Source organism: Watersipora subatra, chromosome 1, assembly GCF_963576615.1.
Source record: "Watersipora subatra chromosome 1, tzWatSuba1.1, whole genome shotgun sequence".
In the NCBI taxonomy this organism is placed as follows: Eukaryota; Metazoa; Bryozoa; class Gymnolaemata; order Cheilostomatida; family Watersiporidae; genus Watersipora; species Watersipora subatra.
In genome coordinates, this window is record NC_088708.1 from 73,317,323 (window position 1) to 73,338,169 (window position 20,847).

General features: G+C 36.6%; 1 protein-coding gene across 1 annotated transcript; it reads right to left on the minus strand.

The window, feature by feature from the left end:
- Positions 1 to 4,433: 4,433 nt before the first annotated feature.
- On the minus strand, positions 4,434 to 20,549 carry LOC137385373 (protein arginine N-methyltransferase 1-like). The gene is made up of 10 exons (XM_068071825.1): positions 20,500 to 20,549; positions 19,463 to 19,600; positions 18,738 to 18,893; positions 12,642 to 12,705; positions 12,162 to 12,310; positions 10,672 to 10,759; positions 10,464 to 10,579; positions 7,489 to 7,639; positions 4,997 to 5,118; positions 4,434 to 4,746 (listed from the first exon to the last, which is right to left on the minus strand). The coding sequence occupies exons 1-10, from the start codon at positions 20,536 to 20,538 to the stop codon at positions 4,663 to 4,665; spliced, it is 1,107 nt and encodes a 368-aa protein (XP_067927926.1). The 5' UTR covers positions 20,539 to 20,549; the 3' UTR covers positions 4,434 to 4,662.
- Between the last annotated feature and the right edge of the window lie 298 nt (positions 20,550 to 20,847).

Here is a 20,847-nt window from a genome sequence, read left to right on the forward strand (position 1 = left end):
AATAGCGTCTAGATTCTCTTTGATTGCGATTGATGATCGCGATTGGCGATTGATTGCGAGGCGATTGAGTGCGAGGCGATTGAGTGCGAGGCGATTGGGTGCCAGGCGATTGAGTGCGAGGCGATTGAGTGCGAGGCAATTGATTGCGACACGAGTGGGAGGTGATTGCAAGGCAAGTGCGAGGTGATTGCAAGGCGAGTGCGAGGCGATTGATCGCGAGGCGATTGATTGCGAGGCGATTGATTGCGAGGCGATTGATTGCGAGGCGATTGATTGCGAGGAGAGTGCAAGGCGATTGATTGCGAGGTGGGCCGATTGATTGCAAGGCGATTGATTGCGAGTGTGAAGCAATTGATTGCGAGTGCGAAGCAATTGATTGCGAGTGCGAAGCAATTGATTGCGAGGCGATTGAGTGCGAGGCGATTGAGTGCGAGGCAATTGATTGCGACACGAGTGGGAGCTGATTGCGAGGCGATTGCAAGGCGAGTGCGAAGCGATTGATTACGAGGCGATTGATTGCGAGGAGAGTGCAAGGCGATTGATTGCGAGGCGGGCCGATTGATTGCAAAACGATTGATTGCGAGTGCGAAGCGATTGATTGCGAGGCGAGTGCAAGAACGCGATTGTCAACTGCTTGGCGGGTAAAGACTGGTCAGCCGAGGCGGGGGCTCAGCGGCAGAAGTGCGCGATCGTCAACTGCAAATATAGACGGGTATGAACGGATGCATGAATCTAGACACATGAACCTAGAATATTTACTAGATTTTACACGCATCTACCTGTAAAACACATTGCAGATTTGCATTATTCTCCCTAACATTATTGACATGTATATGTGTATGCATATTCAGGGCAACAATTTCAGTAGACAATTTACATAATAATACATCAGGGCAGCAATTTCAGTAGACTGCATATTTGGAGTTGTTATACAGTATGAAAGACAACTCTTAATAAAGCTTATGCTGCACGTGAATCTGTTCCTGTAGGCGGGTAATGCAGCTAGTAAATATATAAAACAAGTAGGCCTACTCTGGAATAAGTACTCTGGCATCTCAAATATGAAAAAAAAGTACTCTTCAGTAAGCGATGCAGTATTTAAATGTTTAGACACTGTTATACAAAAACTTCAATTGACATTTGACGAATAATTCAACTAATTTTGTAACAAATAATAAAAAACTGTTGTTTATAGGTTTGTTGATTTTTAAACGTTTTAAAATTTCTCAATTATAGAATCAGATAGTTCTATATAATTGTGGCTAGGAAAAACAATTATTAGTTGAAAAAAAGCTGAGCAGAGACTTTTTATTTATTCATGGCAATCAAAATGGAAACCCTACGAGGCAATGCATGACCATGACAGACAATAATTTTTAGCCCATTCGTTATATGAAATAAACAGTGTTCTCAATCAGTATGTCAGACTATCTTCATTTGCCTCATTTTGGTACTGCATAATCAAATGCAATAGATTGCAAGCAGCTGTTGTACTCTGTTTTATCAATCATGCACCCAGTTTTAAAACACATTTTTAGCGCCTGTTTAATAACTCTGTATTCGCTGCCTGACCGATTAATAATACTACTTGCTGGTCTAGCTATAGCCAGTCAGTTATAAGGTCATTTAGCCTAGGGTACAGTAAATGGATTCCTCGGTGCGTGCAAAAAATTCCAGGTCAGCAACTAGCCAATCATATCACTGATGTGGTTTCTATGGGTCATCATTTAGTCCAGGGTGGTGCCCAGTCTGCATGAATAACTTTTTGCATGTATTTCCAAAATTATAGATGTGAGAAATCCTAAGTTTAGCAGATAACTGATGGGGCAACGTTTTTGCAACATATATGTAGTTGCAGGACAGAAGCCTGTGAGTATTGACAACATATATTAAATCTATTCCAAGAGTTCAGGCATTGGTTTTTATGAAAGTTCATGTTGTGAGAGCATATAACTCCAAAATTCCATTTGTCACTGAGAGGCTGTAAAAACCATCTATTGGGCCTATCATTTACTTCTGTTTTAGAAATGCTGTACGGGTGTGACAAGCTTTGTTTTGAAGACAATATTGCAACATTGATTTGCGATGTTAATCTACAAAAGCTTTATTTTATATAACGTGGTTCTACCATTTTAGATAAAGCAACCCTAAAATCATTATTATAGTATAATAATATACGCGTAATTAGTTATATTCTGACTATCATTATATTTATATATTCTGAAACTACTTTCACTATTATTATTATTATTATTAAGTAGCTGTAAATGGCCAATTAATCAAGTTATGCAAAATTGCTTTGAATACCAGATGAGGAAGGAACAAAGGCACACAAACCAGATGTAACTTTTGAGAGAATGTTATTTAGCTGGTTGATATGGTATGTCCTAGTGAGCAAAGTATAAGCAGGGATAACAGAGAAGAGGCAGAAATACTAACAGGCTGCATTCGAAATTAGAAAAAGTCATCCTAGAGGTTGTTGGCTGCTTGGGCAAATGCATGAGTACTTTGAAGAAATAGGTGGAGGAAGTTCTAAAATCTAGCAACAAAATAGATATATAAACCTATTTATCTATATATAGGTTTATATATCTATGAGCAACATTCACAGGGTCTGTAGAGAAATGCTAAGGACAACTGTGATGAAGTCATAGAACATCCTGAGAAAAGTTAGGCAATGTTGTGACTGTGGACTAAAAGAGGGAAACTACCGACAATAGTTGGTACGTAGTAGCCTATAAACAATGGCCTATCTAAGGCTTGCAGCACCCATAATAATAGTTGAAGCTGTCTCAGAATGTGCACAATAATAACCTGTGAATTATTATTACTGTACTATATTAATGAGTTCCATGTTAACTAGACAAAGAACAAATAAATAAAATAGGAGTATTGCCTATTCCTGCAACGGCTGCTTGAATAGAAAACTTTGTTTCTCAAGCTTACTGGCAACAGGTGAGTGATACGAGTTAGAAATATCAGTTTAATTTTGATTATTTTTCATCGCTTGTTTTGATTAGTGTTGGTCTCACATCAAAATACACGTAAATGAAATATTACCTGTACACCCATAGATACAATGAAAGGAAGCAAATAATTAATCAACTTACAACGATTACTTGTATCCAACACAATGTAACATTTTTCAATGTTGGTGGCTGTATTTGTCCAGCTATAGCTATTAAAATCTTAGAAAAAATAATCTGTACCGCAGAAGATCTGATCTCGGACCTCCCGTTTACCAGTCCAACCGCCTTACCAATACAACCACACGAGCTTGATGGGTGAATTAGATGATATATGGGAGAAAATACGCTACCGCTCTCCGTTACAATGCAGCGTGATGGCGTAACATCATGGACAGTAGCTCTTATTAGTAAGCTTACTCAAATTATCCATTGGCAATGTGCCAGGCTAATGGCAAGCAACTCTCATTGCTATAAGCCTATTTTTGATACCCGGGTGACATCGGGTAGCACAGCTAGTGTATATGTAAATCTCAATGTTCGTCTGTCCAGCTATAGCTTAAAGTTTTAGTAACGAAAAATCAGCTTTGTAGAGTGTGTGATCTAAGAACCTCATGGCATCGAGCTTACATGTTAGACCACGGGTTCAGGTACATGTACGTGAAACAATGAATAACGAAGATATCTACTGACAATGAGTCACACGTCACCAGCTGGCCTCATCAGGCCAGCTGGTAATAAAAACTGCTTATAAACAGTTGCAGGTAATGTTGTGTAAAGGTAATGTAGTAGGTCAGGTAATATCTATAAGCTGTTTATCATTACCCACGCAATGCAGGTCATTCAGTAGTTCAACAAATTGATGACAAAAAAGGGGGAAACATAATAAATAACCTATGCCAGCTTGTTGAACAAAACATTTGTCGCTTCTCATGTTTTGTACCCAAGAATTTGCTAAATATTTCTTTATAATTGATTTGAATTGCACACATTGTGCAGGTAGTCTTATTTCAAATCAAAAGCGATTTGGACAGTTTTACATTTATTAACCTTGTGGATTCTCATCAAACTAGTGCAGGTAGAACCATGTCTGTCTGTCAACTCATGAATGCAGCTCAGCTCTCCCTGCTCATTTCATTACATGATGGGGATATAGGTGTATATATTTTTCAAGGAGTGATGGTTGTAAGGGGTTTTAAGGCAGGGTAAACATTTGGGCTATCCTGTGACAGGGTTGAAGTGGATAGCATGAGTGCGTAGACCAAAAGACGTGGGTAACAATAGAACTATGTATTAGACTGGCTGGGTCAGCCATGTGCAATAAAGCATTTTTGAAATGCCTACATCTTACAATAGTGCAACTTCAAGTTGTTTGCGTTCGGTGTAGCGGAAACTTGCAAATTGATAACGTATATCATTCTTCACATGCAAAACCTGTGTATAAATGTAATACAAGAGTGACCCAAATTATTGACAACAGATTTTATTCCAAGCAATATTTTTGGAAATATGTAGAAGAAACGCAATACACAATTTTAACTTTTTTTTAAAATTATTACCACAAAGATATACATCGTAAATTTTTATAACGTGTATTAATTCACTATAAAGAAATACTAATGCGAGCAATGTTTTGGCAATGAGACAAATATAGCAAAGAATATTCATGCATGAGATTGCAAACCGCACAACTGCACTACCGCATCTTGTACTTGAGAGACTGCTTGGCAGAGCTTAATTCTCCATTGAAGTTCACTTCCATCTCAAAGTCCAGATCTCTCTGAAAGTGTAAAAATGATTAAGACTAGAACAATCTGGTGTAATTACAAGGAAGTCTCAAGCGCATATTGACCGCTTGAGACCAGTGTGACGCAAAGAATGCAATGTAAAAGGAGCATCTTGGCAGTTTGAACACGGAGAGAAGCTTGAGACTGTTGAACGAGGACTGGCAAAGCTATTACAAAAATAGCCAGAAATAAAAAGGACGAAAGAATGTTCCGGAACAAACTGGAGCTTTGCAGCTCACTTACATGATTGCTGCGGTTAGGGTTACATTCAAAAGTGCCAGACAGTTCCTCACCACCTTTCACAGTAAGATAGTCCTCCAGGTAGAACACTGTCTGCTTCCAGTGAGTGTATCTGGCAAACGGTCCTAGCAGAGGGACACAAACAGGATTGATTAGAGCTCAAATACAGCTGGCTGCTGTAACACTTACATTGTTGTTCTCATTTGGCTTCACGGCTAGAGTGCCGTACAGGACGTTGCCTGATTGCACGGTCAGATCGTTTTTTAAATAGAAGACGGTATGCTTCCAATGGGTATATGGTACATTTGGAAAGGGCGCTACAAAATTAAAGTAGACGGGAGTTATCAACTCGTAAAACAAAATGCATCTAGTTTAAAATTTTAGTGGCCATAAGCTGAACTGTGGACAGACACCTGCCAAGGTAAGGAGCGCCTGGCAGCCAATCTAGCGATTTGCTTCTATTATATTTGCTAGCTAGCAGCAATTGTTTGGAATAAAAACTCGACCTACTCTTTGGATGTGTTAAAACATGACAATGTCCACACCTGTCAAATATTATTTCCAGTCAATGTCTCCTCATGCGCAGATTGCAAGTTATTTGCCAAAACGACCTAATATTTTGCTAATGCTAATCCCTTGGTCGAATGCTAATATTTTGGCTAAAGGATGAAAACTCTGATAGCTATTCGAGTAATATAACAGCATGGCATCATGTAGTATACTTCCAAATAGAATTATTTCGAAATTTTTCTTTAGCAATTCATCTATACCTAATTATACATACGGTATATTAATAGTATAGTAGTGTTTAGTGTTATTCAATAACACAGTATCAAACCGACGGTGAAGAATGGCTAAACAGAACCTCAAACGGAAAAATATTCTTTAGTAAACATAAGTATTCCGCTATGGATGGCTATTCTTTATACGAAGAAGCAGTATGATTTCTTATTAGCCATGAAATCTTATAAGCCATCAAATCTGACAACGAATAAGACTAGAGACAGGTGACAGTAACATCAACTTTTGGGGACTGACTTTAGCAAAGACTAAAAAGGTATATTAGCGAGTCTCTTCCTGCAACCAGAACACCTACAGTAAAACCTCTAATCGAACGCCATAGTGATAGAAGGGTTGAAAAATAGATCACCATTTTTTAATTGGACACCACCTACCTCCATTTGATCATTTGCCACTTTAACAATTTTTGAGTTTTACGAACCCGTAATATCAATTGATCAGCAGAAAAGTTTCCATAAAATTGTATTAATAATGAATCGTTTACATCACTAACAATTAATTTTTTCGATGGCATACTCCAAAGCTTGCCGTTTTTTGGTTAAAACTTTGAAAGCAACACCATAGAAATAATTAATACCCGTCTCAGGCTAATAGTAGTTCCTTGGTTAACGTGGTCTTGATAACTTGAAGTACATGTATATAAAAACAGATTACATTTACAATGGTAGATGAACAACCAGTTTAGGCTAAAGATTGCGTTTAGCGAGCAAAACTTTGGCTTTGCAAACTTTTACATTGCATTTGGGCTAAAGGGAATGCGTAAATGTATTGCTCTGCCAAAAAATTATTAGAAAGATAATATCAAATAGTTCAGCAGTACAGAAAAAGAGTTGAAGTCAGAAGACATTGGACAACCAGAAGATGTTTATTCTATCGAAAGCAATAATCACAACGTAGCTATGCGAACAAACATTTTTGTTTTAAAAACATGAATTCTTGTTTCTGCATGTAATATACGTATGGTTCGTTTATGTCACTTGTTCATGAATATTTATTTATTTGTAGCATTTGATCGATTATCGTTATATAACTTATAAATTTGCAGATTTATACCATATTATTTAACAGCATCCTTGCGGTTATCTTAATACGGCTTACAATAGATCTACACTCATAACTCCTCTTCTATTGCACATAAAGCCAGTTTTGGCTGGGAACTGTAGCAAACGTATCGATGAGCGCAATGAGCTTTTAAGCAACATTGTTAAATATAGATATAAAATAAAAATATGTCTTCAAATTGAAAATGAAATAAAAATTGTAAGTTCCAACAAATTGCAAAGCAGTACACAAGCTATAATATCATCGCAGGTTAATTTTAAGCAATAGATACCAACTGGTAGAGATATTTCTCAGTTTCTTAATGCATATTTATTAAGAGATCTTTGACAAGTTGGAGTTATGTTAGCAGATTTATTGCATCCGAAAGGTTTAATATCGCTCCACCGGAAGAAGAGGGCAAAATATAGGCGACATTCGCTTTGCCCGAAAAAGACCTAAAATTATCTTTCCAAAATTCTGAGAGCCATTTGAAAACAAACGCCAGCCTCTATTTGAACGCCACCACCAATGGACCGCCACTATAAAGGGTTGCAAAATTGAGCACCATGGTGTTCAATTAGAGGTTTTACGGTATATTGGTAACCTCTATTGACGTGCAAACAACACAATTATCAGGCCTTGATTTTACTTACCTGTGGAGAAACCTGTTTTCTTGTGACAGTGTGAAAACTGCACGTCGAAGTAACAGACCAACGCCTGTATGTAATCATTTCTCTTGCAAATCAGCTGGAATGGGGATTTGAAAGCTAGATCTTCCACTTTGACTGTGCTAATATCTATTTCCTATAAAAACAACCACTTGTTACATCTTCCTATATTGTATTTAAATTTCCTCCAACATTTTTTTAGTTGGTCATGTGCTATAACACAGCATTCTCAACCTTTACTAAAAATGGCAATATACAGTCAATCTTACGATCAGCTCACATGAATAGGAAGCAAAAGTTGAAATATTTCTATCAATGTGTGAAGTAATTTCTAACACATGATAACTAAAACTTCTAGAAAAATACAAAATTATAGATAAAAAACAGGCAGAAACTACGATAATTTTACCTAGTGCAATCATTTTAAAGGTATATATGTAATTACACGAGACATTTATTATTGTTTTTTGGGCTCTGGAACAAAATACATCGTATATTTTATAAAGGTCCACATTTTTACTTTAACAAAAAATGGCTTTGACATCCTAAACAAATGTAACCTCTCGCGTGAAAATCGACCAAAAGTCGGCATTCACTATCGTTAGTAATGGAGCTTCAAAGTTTGCATTAGGTTTATTGGGAGCACATGGCTACTTTGTTTATTATTTTACCCTAGACCAATCAGGGTGTGAGGAATTCATTTCTGAAGTCAAAAAATGATTTCATTGGCTTCTTATGCCGAAATTTTGCGATCATAGTCGTTGCTATGCGATCGTGACGTCATCAAAATGGCGACTCGTGAAGATTCTTAAACTTCGAAAAACTTTTTTAATCTAGTGAATCTGAGGAACTTGGCACATTGCTCGATAAAATTGATGCTGAATATGGAAAAACAGTGTGTATAGATCTAGATTTTTATGTTACTGATGACCTGCAAGCTCGGATGCCCGATTTTAATGACGATGAAGAAGACGATAATGAACCTACCGAAGGATTAACTGTTATTCAGTCGTATAGTACTCCGGTTATTGACTCAGAATCACCTGCTGCCAGCTTACCAACTCATCCTATGGTGTCTAATGAACCTATTAGACTCAGTTGCAAGTGTGACTGCATCAACAAATTTGATAGAACTCTGATTTTCATTCAGCTGACTTACAATAAAGGATATTCAAAGACAGAGTTAGATTTGGTTATCATGGGCCGAATTTCTACTTGTGTGGATGATGGGAACACCACATAACCTTTTGAGCATAAGGAGAAGATCAGAAAAAGGTCAAGATGCAACTTTAAATATCATGGTGAGTCTTATTGAACTTTTTCTGATCTACCCTGTTGATTTTTAGTAGTAATAGTATAGGTGTAGTAGCCTACTAGTTGCTGGCCCAGCGTATGCTCCCCTGAGTCACATAAAATTACATCTTGCAATACATGACTCAGTGATCAGTCGTACTCACTGACCTGAGTTAGGTGTGTTTTCACTCATAATTGATGGCCAGTTGCTACATGACTTATTCAATGTGTCAATGCTTGTGTGTTTATTTTTTTGCCTGGGGACATTAACCCTATGGCATGAGCAATCCATCCCTTCGTCACATGATCATTAGGCCACTAAGTCTATTACTCATAAAAGTGTCTCAGAGTCAGAATCCGTTGCCAATCACCTCATTAGCTCATTCTTTAGATTTTTTTCTAAATTAATTAGGAATTAAAGGAAATTCTAAATTGTAGGAATTTAATTTTAATTCAAAAGATTTTAAGAATTTAATTCTAAATTAAAGGAATTAAGAGCTCTCACAAGTTTTCATTCAGCCAAACTTACCCTGGTACGATGACATGTTATTCTCATAGACTGTTGTGTGTACTGTTTGCTAACCATGCTACCAGGGTCACTTTGATGCACAGCCATGCTTTTTTTTGTTTAGGAAAAGTAAAAGTTCAGAAGTATCTAGACTCCCCTGCCATGATGTATGATGTAAGACTCGAAGGTATCAATGGACTGCTGAATGTGATAAAACCTGAAGGTTTAGACTATAACCGCCAAGAATACTTGCATACTAACATTCGAGAATTTTGCCGTCTTGGCACTGAGGGTTTAGTTTGCTGGAAGCCTCATGGTGAAAGGCGTAAAACGTGACCATAGCATGAATTTTAGCCTTTTTCTGAGTCAGATGTGAGAAGGAATATAATCGTGGTTTTGGGTCTGATACCCGTTGTGTTTTTTACCCTCACTGTTTTGGCAAAATAAACCTTAGTATTGATTTCAGATGTGATGTTAAATCATACAGCCTATCAGTTAGTGGTGATACCTAGGAGCTTTTCATCTTATTCCTAATGCGCGGTTAGTGTAAAGTATGGATGCGTAAAAATGTCCAATTTTTTTTCAATTTGTGAGCAGGGTTTACCAGTCTTCTGTTGTCCTGACCTTAAAATGGTGTACACCAGCTGTTTCAGCATGCTTACTTACCCTAGAGACCAAGTTTCACTTCAGTCAGTGAAATACAAATGGCCGTATCCAAGGAGAACCTAATGTAAACAACCTATTTCTGTGCGTCGCGTCTTTATTCGCGATTTTCTCTGTTTCAGATTTTGAGAGTTTCGGCTGACGTGCCTTCCAAAAATTCGCAATATCTCATGAACTACTTAAGCTAACTCAAAAATTCAAAATGCTTTAAATTCTCCACAAAATTCTGCATCTGGCTGTGTTACTAACTCAAAATCTGAAAATCCCTCATTTTGGTTGATTTTCACATGAGGTCACAAATATCAGAAGTCATAGGCCAAGGTTCAACTAAAAGTACTGTAAGAACTAAACACGGAGAACTTTAATGAAAAATTTCCCAGAACAGCAAGGCAATTCAAGAAAACATTTACAATAAATCTACTTTCGAAAAAGTACAGTCGATCAACGATAGCAAAACTTGTCTTTCAATCATACCATCGTCATCTATCTCTCTTACCTTGAGAATACACGAGTTTGTGCAGACTTGTTTATGATCGACAGAATCGACCAGAGGCTCCGTCAAGGCAACTTTTCGAATGCAACTCATGTCAAAGCCATAGACATTGTCCCACCCTATACAGAACAAATATCAAATCACAAAACACAGGCCATAATTGACTAGATTAGAAGCAACACGCGAGAGAATCAAATCTTAAAATACTTACAGTTGATCTTTTCATCTTTATACTGCCTGTCCTCTATAGCTGTAACATAGAGAGTTGCACGATCTGGAAACATCATACCACCTTCAACCTGCAATAGCACACAAAATATAAAAATTAAGAAAACTCATCAGCCTGACAAGCCCATCATGCCAACAAAGCACCCAAGTGCAACTACTGTAGACAAAGAGATTCAGCCGTCATTGACTGCATTACCAGTAAAATAGATTTTGGCGCTTTTTCCTGTATAATTTGTGATTGGGTAAGCAACAAAAAGTTTATTTTTACGATCTGACAAAATAGCTTCTCTTTACAGACAGGGTACTACGGAAAAGTGCTTATACAGTCGAACCTTGACTTACAGTGTAAAATTTGAGCAAAAGTGATGTTTGAGTCTCAAACCATGCAAATTTTATGCATTACCATATATGGACATATTCTTGTTCAGTGATCGAATAACATTAAACGGTGCTTCATATGTGGTTTTTGTAGTGTTAAAACCGTGGAGCCCAAAAAATATAGTGCGTGTTAAAATTGGTTAAAAAAGCAACTCACTCCTTAGAATTCAAACAAGAAACTATTGACAAACACAGCAAACAATACATCAATTCTTTTGAAAATGATACTAAGCTTTCTAGTACTTATAGTGAAGGCAAGAAATAAGTGAAATGTGAGTGAAAAAAATTAGCCTGAAACGTGAGTGAAAAAAATCGACGATTACAGATACAAATGTATTTAACAAAATATATATGCGGCAATGCTACATGTTATTACCTGAAGTATTCAACATTAAAATTTTACCCTGTTAACCGAATTAAATGCAATGCAGTGTTTAGGAGATAATGATATGGATAATATCAATGAATTGGGAATCAAAATGGCCAGTGCCATCAGTTGCAAATAATTGCAACTGAGGTCTATTCGGCACCTTTGAAAAGGGTTTTCAAACACTTCAATAATTCATAGCTGACTTCAGGACAACAAATACTGCAATCGACCCCCATACACAGGGCAAATAGCTCAAAAGTGTTCAAGTATCAGTATCCTACTGCGGATAGTAGCAACTTACTATCAGCGGTAGGTTTAATATGTTCACGTTAGAGCAGAGACTTTTGCATGACTTGTTTTATCGGGTAATTATGCTCAAAAGAGCTCTTTTAATATTTTAGCAAGTTGACGCCATTTTTGCTTCAAATAAAATGAAGAACACTTACTTTAATGAGCAATGTCATTAGTCAATATACTAACATATGCGGTATTACTTAGCTGCTATTATAGAGCAATGCAACTTAGAAAGCATTAAATTGATTTATCACACAGTATACATACCATCTAAAACTGGTTCCAATGCTGATGTGATCTAATCATTTACAGCACACAGTTGCTTTTTAGGATACATCATAGAACATAACTAATAATAAATAAATCAATACAAATTTGTTTGCAGTCTAAAGACACAGACAATACAATCAAAAACAATGTTGAACTCTTACCAGCCACTTGTCTCTCGCGAAGATGACTGTGTTCAACATGGACTCATAAAAGAGACAATATCCCATCCATTCACTAATGATTATGTCCACCTTTTCTATCCCATCGGGCAATTCAACCTCTTCAACCTTACCCTTCACAAGGGTAATCACTGCAATGGCAGAAACAGGAGATGGAACTGAGAGAAAAACTATTCCCAAAATGAAAAGCTAAACAAAGCAATTGGTACAGACAGAACTGAAAACATACGAAACTAAACATAGGAGCTATGATCACACATGATTAAAAAGACTGTTAATGATTGTGAGCATCCATCTTACAACAGATATAACAGTTGAGCCTATGATGCTAGGATTTGTAGGATCCTTTTAACTACTAAGACAAATCAGACTGTAAACCAGGCTTTTACATGCATATATGTAAGTGCATTCTCTAGCATTTCTCTTCCTAGTTCATGCGCATAGAATATAATAAAATTTTACCATGATCCAAGTGGTTGGCTTTCACTATGTTTTTGGCATGATCAACAATCCCCGAACACTCGATCTACAGAAGAAATAAGCGAGAGTTACGAACAGTCTTACATGTAAAAAAAGATTAGATCCCTAAATTACTGAAAACCTTTGGCGAGAGGTAAGTTCAGACTGACATATTTTGTTTAAAAGTTTAGGTTTAAAGGTTGATTTGCAACAAAATTCACATTACAGTTATTTGGTATCAAAAGATTCGCCATGTCTTACTTTGTTGTGTGGTAGGTGCCAAATATGTGGAAATGTGATTAAAAGCTCTTATAAGCTCAAAAACAAAAAGCCGCCATATATTGGAATCTCTTGATTTCGATGACGTATCCGCGCCGTTTGGTTATCGTCTTGTCACGTGATGTTCTCGTGTGAATTGAAAGGCCAATACAAAGCTCAATTTCAAACTTATCGTAGCGATAGTTTATGACAAACACTTCGGGTTTTACCTAAGACCCCGTATCAAATATAGATGCTCGCTACTTTACAGTTTCAGCTTGGCCATTCCGTCCGACATTTTACATAAGCGTGCATGTCCGAGTGGCGATCATAAAAAATGTCAAATTCTGAAAAGTTAAGACCCTGGCGTTTCGAGCCTGACGCCTATCTGAAGAAGATCCTCAACAGAATCAAACCTCCCAGCAAGTAAGCACCGCCACTAGCCAGCTCTTATGTGCCAAGCTAGCTAGTAGTAATAGTTTTAGCTTGAGAGTGATAGAACGAATATTATTATTATTATTATATACATGATTTTAATGATAATTATCGCTTCATATTGCGAAAAAATAATTACAGATTTTTCTCGAATGGCAACATTAACAATTTTAATATTTAAATCTAGTGCTGCACTAATATACTGTTGGATAACATCGATCTGATGTATTAGCTATGGTTGCATAGACATATCTGTTCATTTCTTTAGGAGCTAATACCATCGGCTACAGAGTGGTGTGTCTGCAAGCGCTGTCAAGACATGCCATCTCTTCCTGAATGTTTGTGCTGCCATGATGCTGAGTTTGGGCATCGTCTCCATGACCGCGGGGAGCATGAATGCCTGTGTATGCATCCTGGTGTGGACGAACTTGTAGCACCAGCACCCCTTGAGTTGGGGTGGAATAATTACCTGCGATATCATAGTGAGTTGGATTTTCATTTAATGCCAACAACACCAAAGCTATGCTAATGCGTCAAGCATTATCTACAATTCTTGTGTTACACATTTAATGCATCGGTTGAACACACATATTCTGAACTCGTGGAACACAAGGAGAACTGTTATATTTGGCTTGTACACTTACTACAGTATAGAGTGTATTAGTTTTATGATTTTATTATATAGAGATCGAGATTATTTTGATGATCAGCAATTATTGTTTTTCAATAATTGTTTTGGTAGATAATCTATTCCCATTTGGAGAGCCATCGCCAAATGCTCGGAAAAGGTTGTGTGCATACCGCAATTTTGTGTTTTGGCTTATGCCGCAAATTCATCACGGTGAGCGATGGCCTCTACCTGCCTGCTTGGTGTCTAAGATTCGGGCTCTTTTCCCACCAACGGATGATGAAGAAGAGTTTGCAGACTACGTCTTTAAGGGCTTCTGCTATGGCGATGAAGAGACTCAACGACTTTGGTAAGCGGTGAAACCAATATGCGTTCCTATATGTATTTGTTTTTATTTTATAAAATCAGCGATGGCAGATTTATGCACATTAATCATGTGATTTTAAATATGGAAGCAATGTAACAGCAATTTACTAACAAAAATTAGTTTGTTAGCTACATGGTGTGTAGTCACCATGTGGCTTAGCCTGAATAATAATAAAATGACAATGCAATACAAATGAGTACCACCTATGATATAGAGTTGATCTAGAATTCTCAATCAAAGTCGTTGAGTCTCTTCATCGCCATAGCAGAAGCCCTTGAACACATAGTCTGCAAACTCTTCTTCATCATATGTTGGTGGGAAAAGAGCCCGAATCTTAGACACCAAGCAGGCAGGTAGAGGCCGCCGCTCATCGCGACGAATTTGCGGCATAAACCAAAACACAAGCTTGCCGCACATAACCTCTGTAACAAGATCCGTTGTAATGGACCTCACTCTCAGGCCGTGGGAAATTAGATCGGACTGGCATCGCTTGAAGCCTTCCAGCTCCATGGCGTTAGAGCTGGTGGCCTCCGTTGACTGCAAGGTAAAGAAAGTTACGACCAAAAATCACTTTCACATTATTTGAATGAATTATTTAGCTCTTCAGCAACTTCATGTTTATGTATTGATAACTACTAAAAAATTTGGGTTTTTGTCAGGCTGTGAAGTAAAAACTATCAAAGTTTTACCTTGACAAGATGGCTGCTGACTATTAAACCGCAGCTCTGATCCATCATAGTGTAGGCCCCGTATAGTGCGCAATGCCCCGGACTATCGCATCTACCGTCACCTGCCAAATCAAGCTCCTAATCGATTGCTGCCATCAATCCCTCGTTATGCAGGGTGTACTGCTCAGCAATACACTGTAAAATATTGTAAAACTTCATTATACAAGATTAATTTGTATCATTATCATTAGTCTAAGAATGTAGAATCCTCTTCCCCCTTTTTGTGCTATATTATGATGAAGAATCAGAATTTTAAATTATAATATATTTCGCTTGAAGGATGACATATTTTCATTTCAAGAAAAAAATTGTTTCTAAATGTCGTTATTCAATTAATGTGCCAAGCTTTTACTCACATTTTCCAAGTTTATGAGTAAATATTAACACTCACACCATGTAAGTATTCTCTTTGTTGGTAGAAGCAAACGCTGTGGCTTGATATCGCGATGTTCAGGAGCGACAGAAAACGGAGGTTCTGCGTAAGGCATCCGCCAAAAAAGAGTGATGCAGCTGCCAACAGGGGGTTGATGACATGAGCTCTGTTCACCCTGGCAGTTGTTTCCCAAGTGTACGATTGGTGACAGGAGGCACATGTAACCTTGAACTCTATCCAACCGCCTTCTCGCACCATCGTGAATGAGCAGGGGAGGGCTCAGGCGTGGCAGTGAAATAGTCGCTGGAGTGCTGTCACACTTACTATTATTTTTTCCACTTTGAAGGAGGATTCGGGTCTGAAATCACAAAACAATAGTTGACTTGCAATAAGATTTGTACAACATCATTTCCTGTTATTATATCATATTTGCTTGATCAGAAAAAGAATAAATTTATAGCCATGCAATCATGACGCAGATTTTACAAAACCTTATCAGAATCCATGATATTGTAAACATAAAAATGTGAGTAATAACTCTATGGATATTCTTTATATTTTGCAGTTTGGTTAAGTTCAGCTCTATCTGACATGTAATTGGAGAGCGTTTGACACTGGCCAACATAGCGCTCACTCTTCCTAGTCTTCAGTGGTTGGCACAAACTCTTCATCATCTAATACTAATAATCTAATAATATTAATATGCTATTAACGATGATACCAGAAAATGACAATAACTATTTTATATAACATATCTATAAGTGAGTGGGGTTAAGAAATTTGGCGAAATTAATCGTGAAACAACATTATTTTATCAACTATAGATTAATATATTACATTTTACAGATAGATATGCAGTATGAATTAGTTTTGTTGTTATAATAAAAATAATACACGTAATTAAAAAGATAAAATACTAATAATATCATATTACAATTAAATGACATTAATATTGTAATATTAAATATAGATTAATACAGTAGTATTAGGAGAATACTAGAAAATAACCCGAGTTACTACTACTAATACAAGTGGCTCATAAAATAAATTACTCACGTGCTTTGGTGACATGGAGTATGCAAACAGGTTAGAAAACATGTCGTCTTTGAAATGGCGAAAACAAAGGTAAGAGTAAGCAGGCGAATAAATAAAGTTTGTTACATCCAGCTTCACCCAGTTGCTCCACGCCCGGTGAAGGTCTGGTCTTTTCTCTGCTCTTGGCCAAAAAAAGGTGCTTCTCAGCTTGCCAGCTACACAAACACGATGTGGCGCGTTAGAGATTATGACGAATTGAAATTAACAAGTTTAATACGAGAAAGCGTGTGTTATTTGCGATAGATCAAACTTGAACTGAAACTAACATTATCTCATCATGTGACTTACAATTCCCGCCATATGGCGCGAACAACTTCTACAGCATTTTTCGACCATCATAGCGGACCAAAAGGCTCATCATGTTTATCAGAGGATGATATGCAATCGTTCAAGCTAAGTTTAAAAAATTAAACATATTTTTATGCTATGTTCTGAGATATCAGTGCTCAAAGTTGCAGCATTGCGGTGCCGATAAAATAGACGCGTAAGAACAATAGACATGGTTTTTATCGCAAGCGTGAAGTATATTTGTGAAAATAGTTCGACGAATAAGGATGCATGAAAGTGTAAACGTAAACCATCTGGCACACATACGTCACATTTTAGCCGTTTTGGAAAACGAATCCAAACTAGGGCGGTCTCGTGTCGCTGCGATTTTCTGTTCGTTTTTGAGCTTTTAAGAGCTTTTAATCACATTCCCACATATTTGGCACCTACTACACAACAGAGTAAGACATGGCGAATCTTTTGATACCAAATAACCGTAATGTGAATTTGGTTGCAAGTCAACCTTTAAAGTTAAAAGTTATACATGCAGTATACCTGTAACTCGAAACCAGCTTTCAACGTTTGTGGTACGTCCTATACATAGTAGTGGCTTACACAAAAGGATTTATGTTAACTACTCTTACAGTATTACTTAACCTTCTTATCATGGTAAACAAATTGCTAACATCATGTTATGCATCGGAAATGGCAGTCTTTTGCAAGTAATCACAAATTTTAAACTATTTCAAGTCTTCTTGTAAGACTAAATTTACTCGCCCTGCTTGGTCACAAATTGAAAACTATTTATGGTCTTAACCATGAATATAGGCTGATTGTGTAAAACCGATAGCTGAACAGCTTTCCCATCGAATAAAAGCAAATCTCATTGACCCGTCATCTTAGGTAATTTCTAACTATATCACCCTTTCAACCCATAGTTGAACTTTAAAATAGACCGAGATCAGTTAAAGCAGTTTTAACGCAGATTAGCATTTTGCGAATGGCGCTATGCTATATATCGTCTATTCTAATGAGTGGTTGAGAACTGAAGACATTTTTAGGTTGTGCCCAAACATGCATGTGCACTTTGATTTAAGCCAGTTACAAAACTATGGCTTCGGAATGATCCAAGTTTGATGATTATATGGAAGACTTGCAGAACACGGTGCTAACAAATGTGTTAAAATTCAAATGTAGCTCATCCCGAAAGGTCACAAATCACAAATAGTCACAAATCTAATTTAAATTATAAATTCAAAATTTTCAACTAATATTTCTCAACAAATTACTGGGTTAATTACACTTGAGCGTCATTTTTTCCCAATAGTCTAGTATATATTGATGACAAATCCGGTAAAACCTTGGCTTATGATATACTCCACATTCAAACTTTCCAACATACAATGTAAAATTTGAGACGCTGGCGTAAAAGTGTCAGCTTAAAATCTGAATGTCACAAGTTAAGATTCCCCTAAAAGCAACCTTTTATGGTAACTTCTAATCATGGTTTCGAACAAACAAACACGGTATTTATTATAGTATAGATATTTTCTTAGACATAGAATGTTTCGTTTGTCCCTTGCAGCATAGACCAAGGTAAAAAGAATTGATATAAATTGACATTGCAAGTGTGCGGTCCCTCAAATTAATGTTAACTTACTGTAATCATGGACCTTAAACCTAGCGTACCAGTGTCACAATAGAAGCTTGCATTTGGTTGAAAAACATATTAATAGCAAGTGCAATGGTTTTTTCATGGATGATCGATTAAATCTTGATTGAAAAAGCAACAAATAGAATTCCAAGACCATAAACAGCTCAAATAATTTCATATGACCATATTTCAAACATGACCTACTTTAGCTGGATTACTTTTGGTTGCCACGAACCAATCCTACAAGTTCAAGCGTTGTGGTGGACAATTATATTCCAACGAGAGCATGCTTACCCCAATAACTCGCTTTGCTCCAGCCTTGGCAGCAAACATACACAGGATTCCTGTGCCGCAGCCTACATCGAGTACAGTCTTGCCAGCAAAGAGGTGCTTATTGTGAATCATTGAATTGCTGTATGTGATGGTGCGCACCTCATCTTTGAGCATCTCCTGTTCAGATATATTTAGTTAATATCACAAACACTGAACTTTTAACACCAGACTATTAGACAAGGAATTTAAAGTGATGTGGCAATCTCAAACTGATGTGTTAGTGGAAGTAATACATTCACATTTGCTAACACAGAAACATATTGCAAGTGACCAGAAATGAACACAGTCAGGCCTAAACGTAAGAATAACTAGGAATTAGACTTTCAAGCAAAAGATTCATAAGTTCATAAGATACTAACTAGTCTTCATTTAGATACTAGGTACTATCTGGACTAACTCCCTATAAAAATCATACGTCACTCACATCAGCTTCTCATCAACCTTGTGTTACAAAAGTAATTAAATTATAAATAAAACGCTACATAATAATAAGGATACAGGCTTAATTGATGTTTTTTGAAAATGTAGGCATAAATGTTTGCTATGCCTACATAGGCTTTTTAATGTTATCTAAACAATAAAATATTTGTAGGAAAGTTGGTAAATATCACAGAACAAATGTAGTACAGCACATTGCTCTTCTACATCGGAAAATAAATTATGTGTAAAGCGATGCAACAGCTTACCTCATGGATACCAAAGTGAGCATACGAGTCAAAGTAATAGTCTTTTGATGTCATATCAGCTGAACTATCCCCACCAGCTTTTGATGGACAGTCTTTAGATGGACTACTGTTTCCATTCATGATTTTAGCGGGTGATGTCTACCAATAAGCAAAGATCACAATGCTAAGACTTTTTATAAGGGTTTGAATTAGAAAATCACTACATGTTCTCAAGTTATACAGAATATTCTGAATACAAGTTTAGACAAGAGGTAAACTTTAGTTACACTGTCAGAGCAATAGCTCACTTCGAATGCTGGCAGTATAATCTTAGGTTTGCCAAGTTTATTACAAGATAAAAAGAAATGCAACTGCTCACAAACCTCAAATAAAAATGATATTTGGCGATTCTCGATTTTACTTTTTGCTCTCAAAGTTTTTTTAATTTATTTACTATGTAATAATGTTTCATTAACACAAGTATATCTCAAACATACGAGACATACCAATGTTCATTAATAGAATGTTTTTAGGAGTATAGCTAGCTAGCATCATAAGTCCTCGAAATTTCTACCACCCTAAAAGCTAAATGATTTGCTAGCATATAATTACACAATATGTCTTACAAAGGCATATAAAGTTGATATACGACAAGAAACACGTGCTTCATTGTGGCATTAAGCAGCAGTTTTGAAACAAAATATTTAGGAAGATTTTAACTAAATGTATAACTTTACTTTGAAAAATTTACGATAGTGTTGCCATTTTATAAATTTGTAACAAAGTATTAATCTACAAGAGTAAGATGTTTTCATTAACAATCAGATTCACAAATTGACTTTCCTTTAGTAACGTTTACCATATATACTTCAAATAAATTATCAAAATATCAATGGCTAAAATGCTTTTTAACGATTATACTTTAGGCTAGAGAATAACATAAAAACTTTATAATATCGCATCAATTATTGTAATCCTATAAAATATTTTACTCTTGCAACACCGAGCGATGAACTATGAAATCGTCAACGATCTCTTAAAACTGCGTAAAACCTTACCTCCATTGTGCTCGTAAGGCTCTCAAAGACTGGGCACATGGTTGAGCTCAACGTCATCAAAGTTTGCGTACATTTAGTAAACGTTAGCGCGATAAATTAGCATGTACGGACATCTATTCACGATTTCTCGTTCTTCGTCAATTCAATTTGCCAGTACAACGCGTAAAAACACAAAGACCGACAACTCCTTATATAATTGAGCTTGTAGATAAGAGACCTATTATAGTGTGACACCCACTTATCCAGATGATCAAGACCAACAGTAAATGATTTATAGATTGATCAAATTAAACAAACTACTTGGCTGTAGGTATACGTTTGACACTCTTGTCTATAACATTATAGCAG

Bases quoted from the DNA above. Each gene is read 5' to 3' on its own strand.
- LOC137385373 (XM_068071825.1), bottom strand. From the start codon at position 20,538: ATGTGCCCAGTCTTTGAGAGCCTTACGAGCACAATGGAG. The intron at 12,311-12,641 runs GTAAAATTTTAT...CTGCCATTGCAG, and splicing joins AGCCAACCACTTGGATCATG to TGATTACCCTTGTGAAGGGT. The intron at 4,747-4,996 runs GTAAGTGAGCTG...TTACACTTTCAG, and splicing joins ACCCTAACCGCAGCAATCAT to AGAGATCTGGACTTTGAGAT.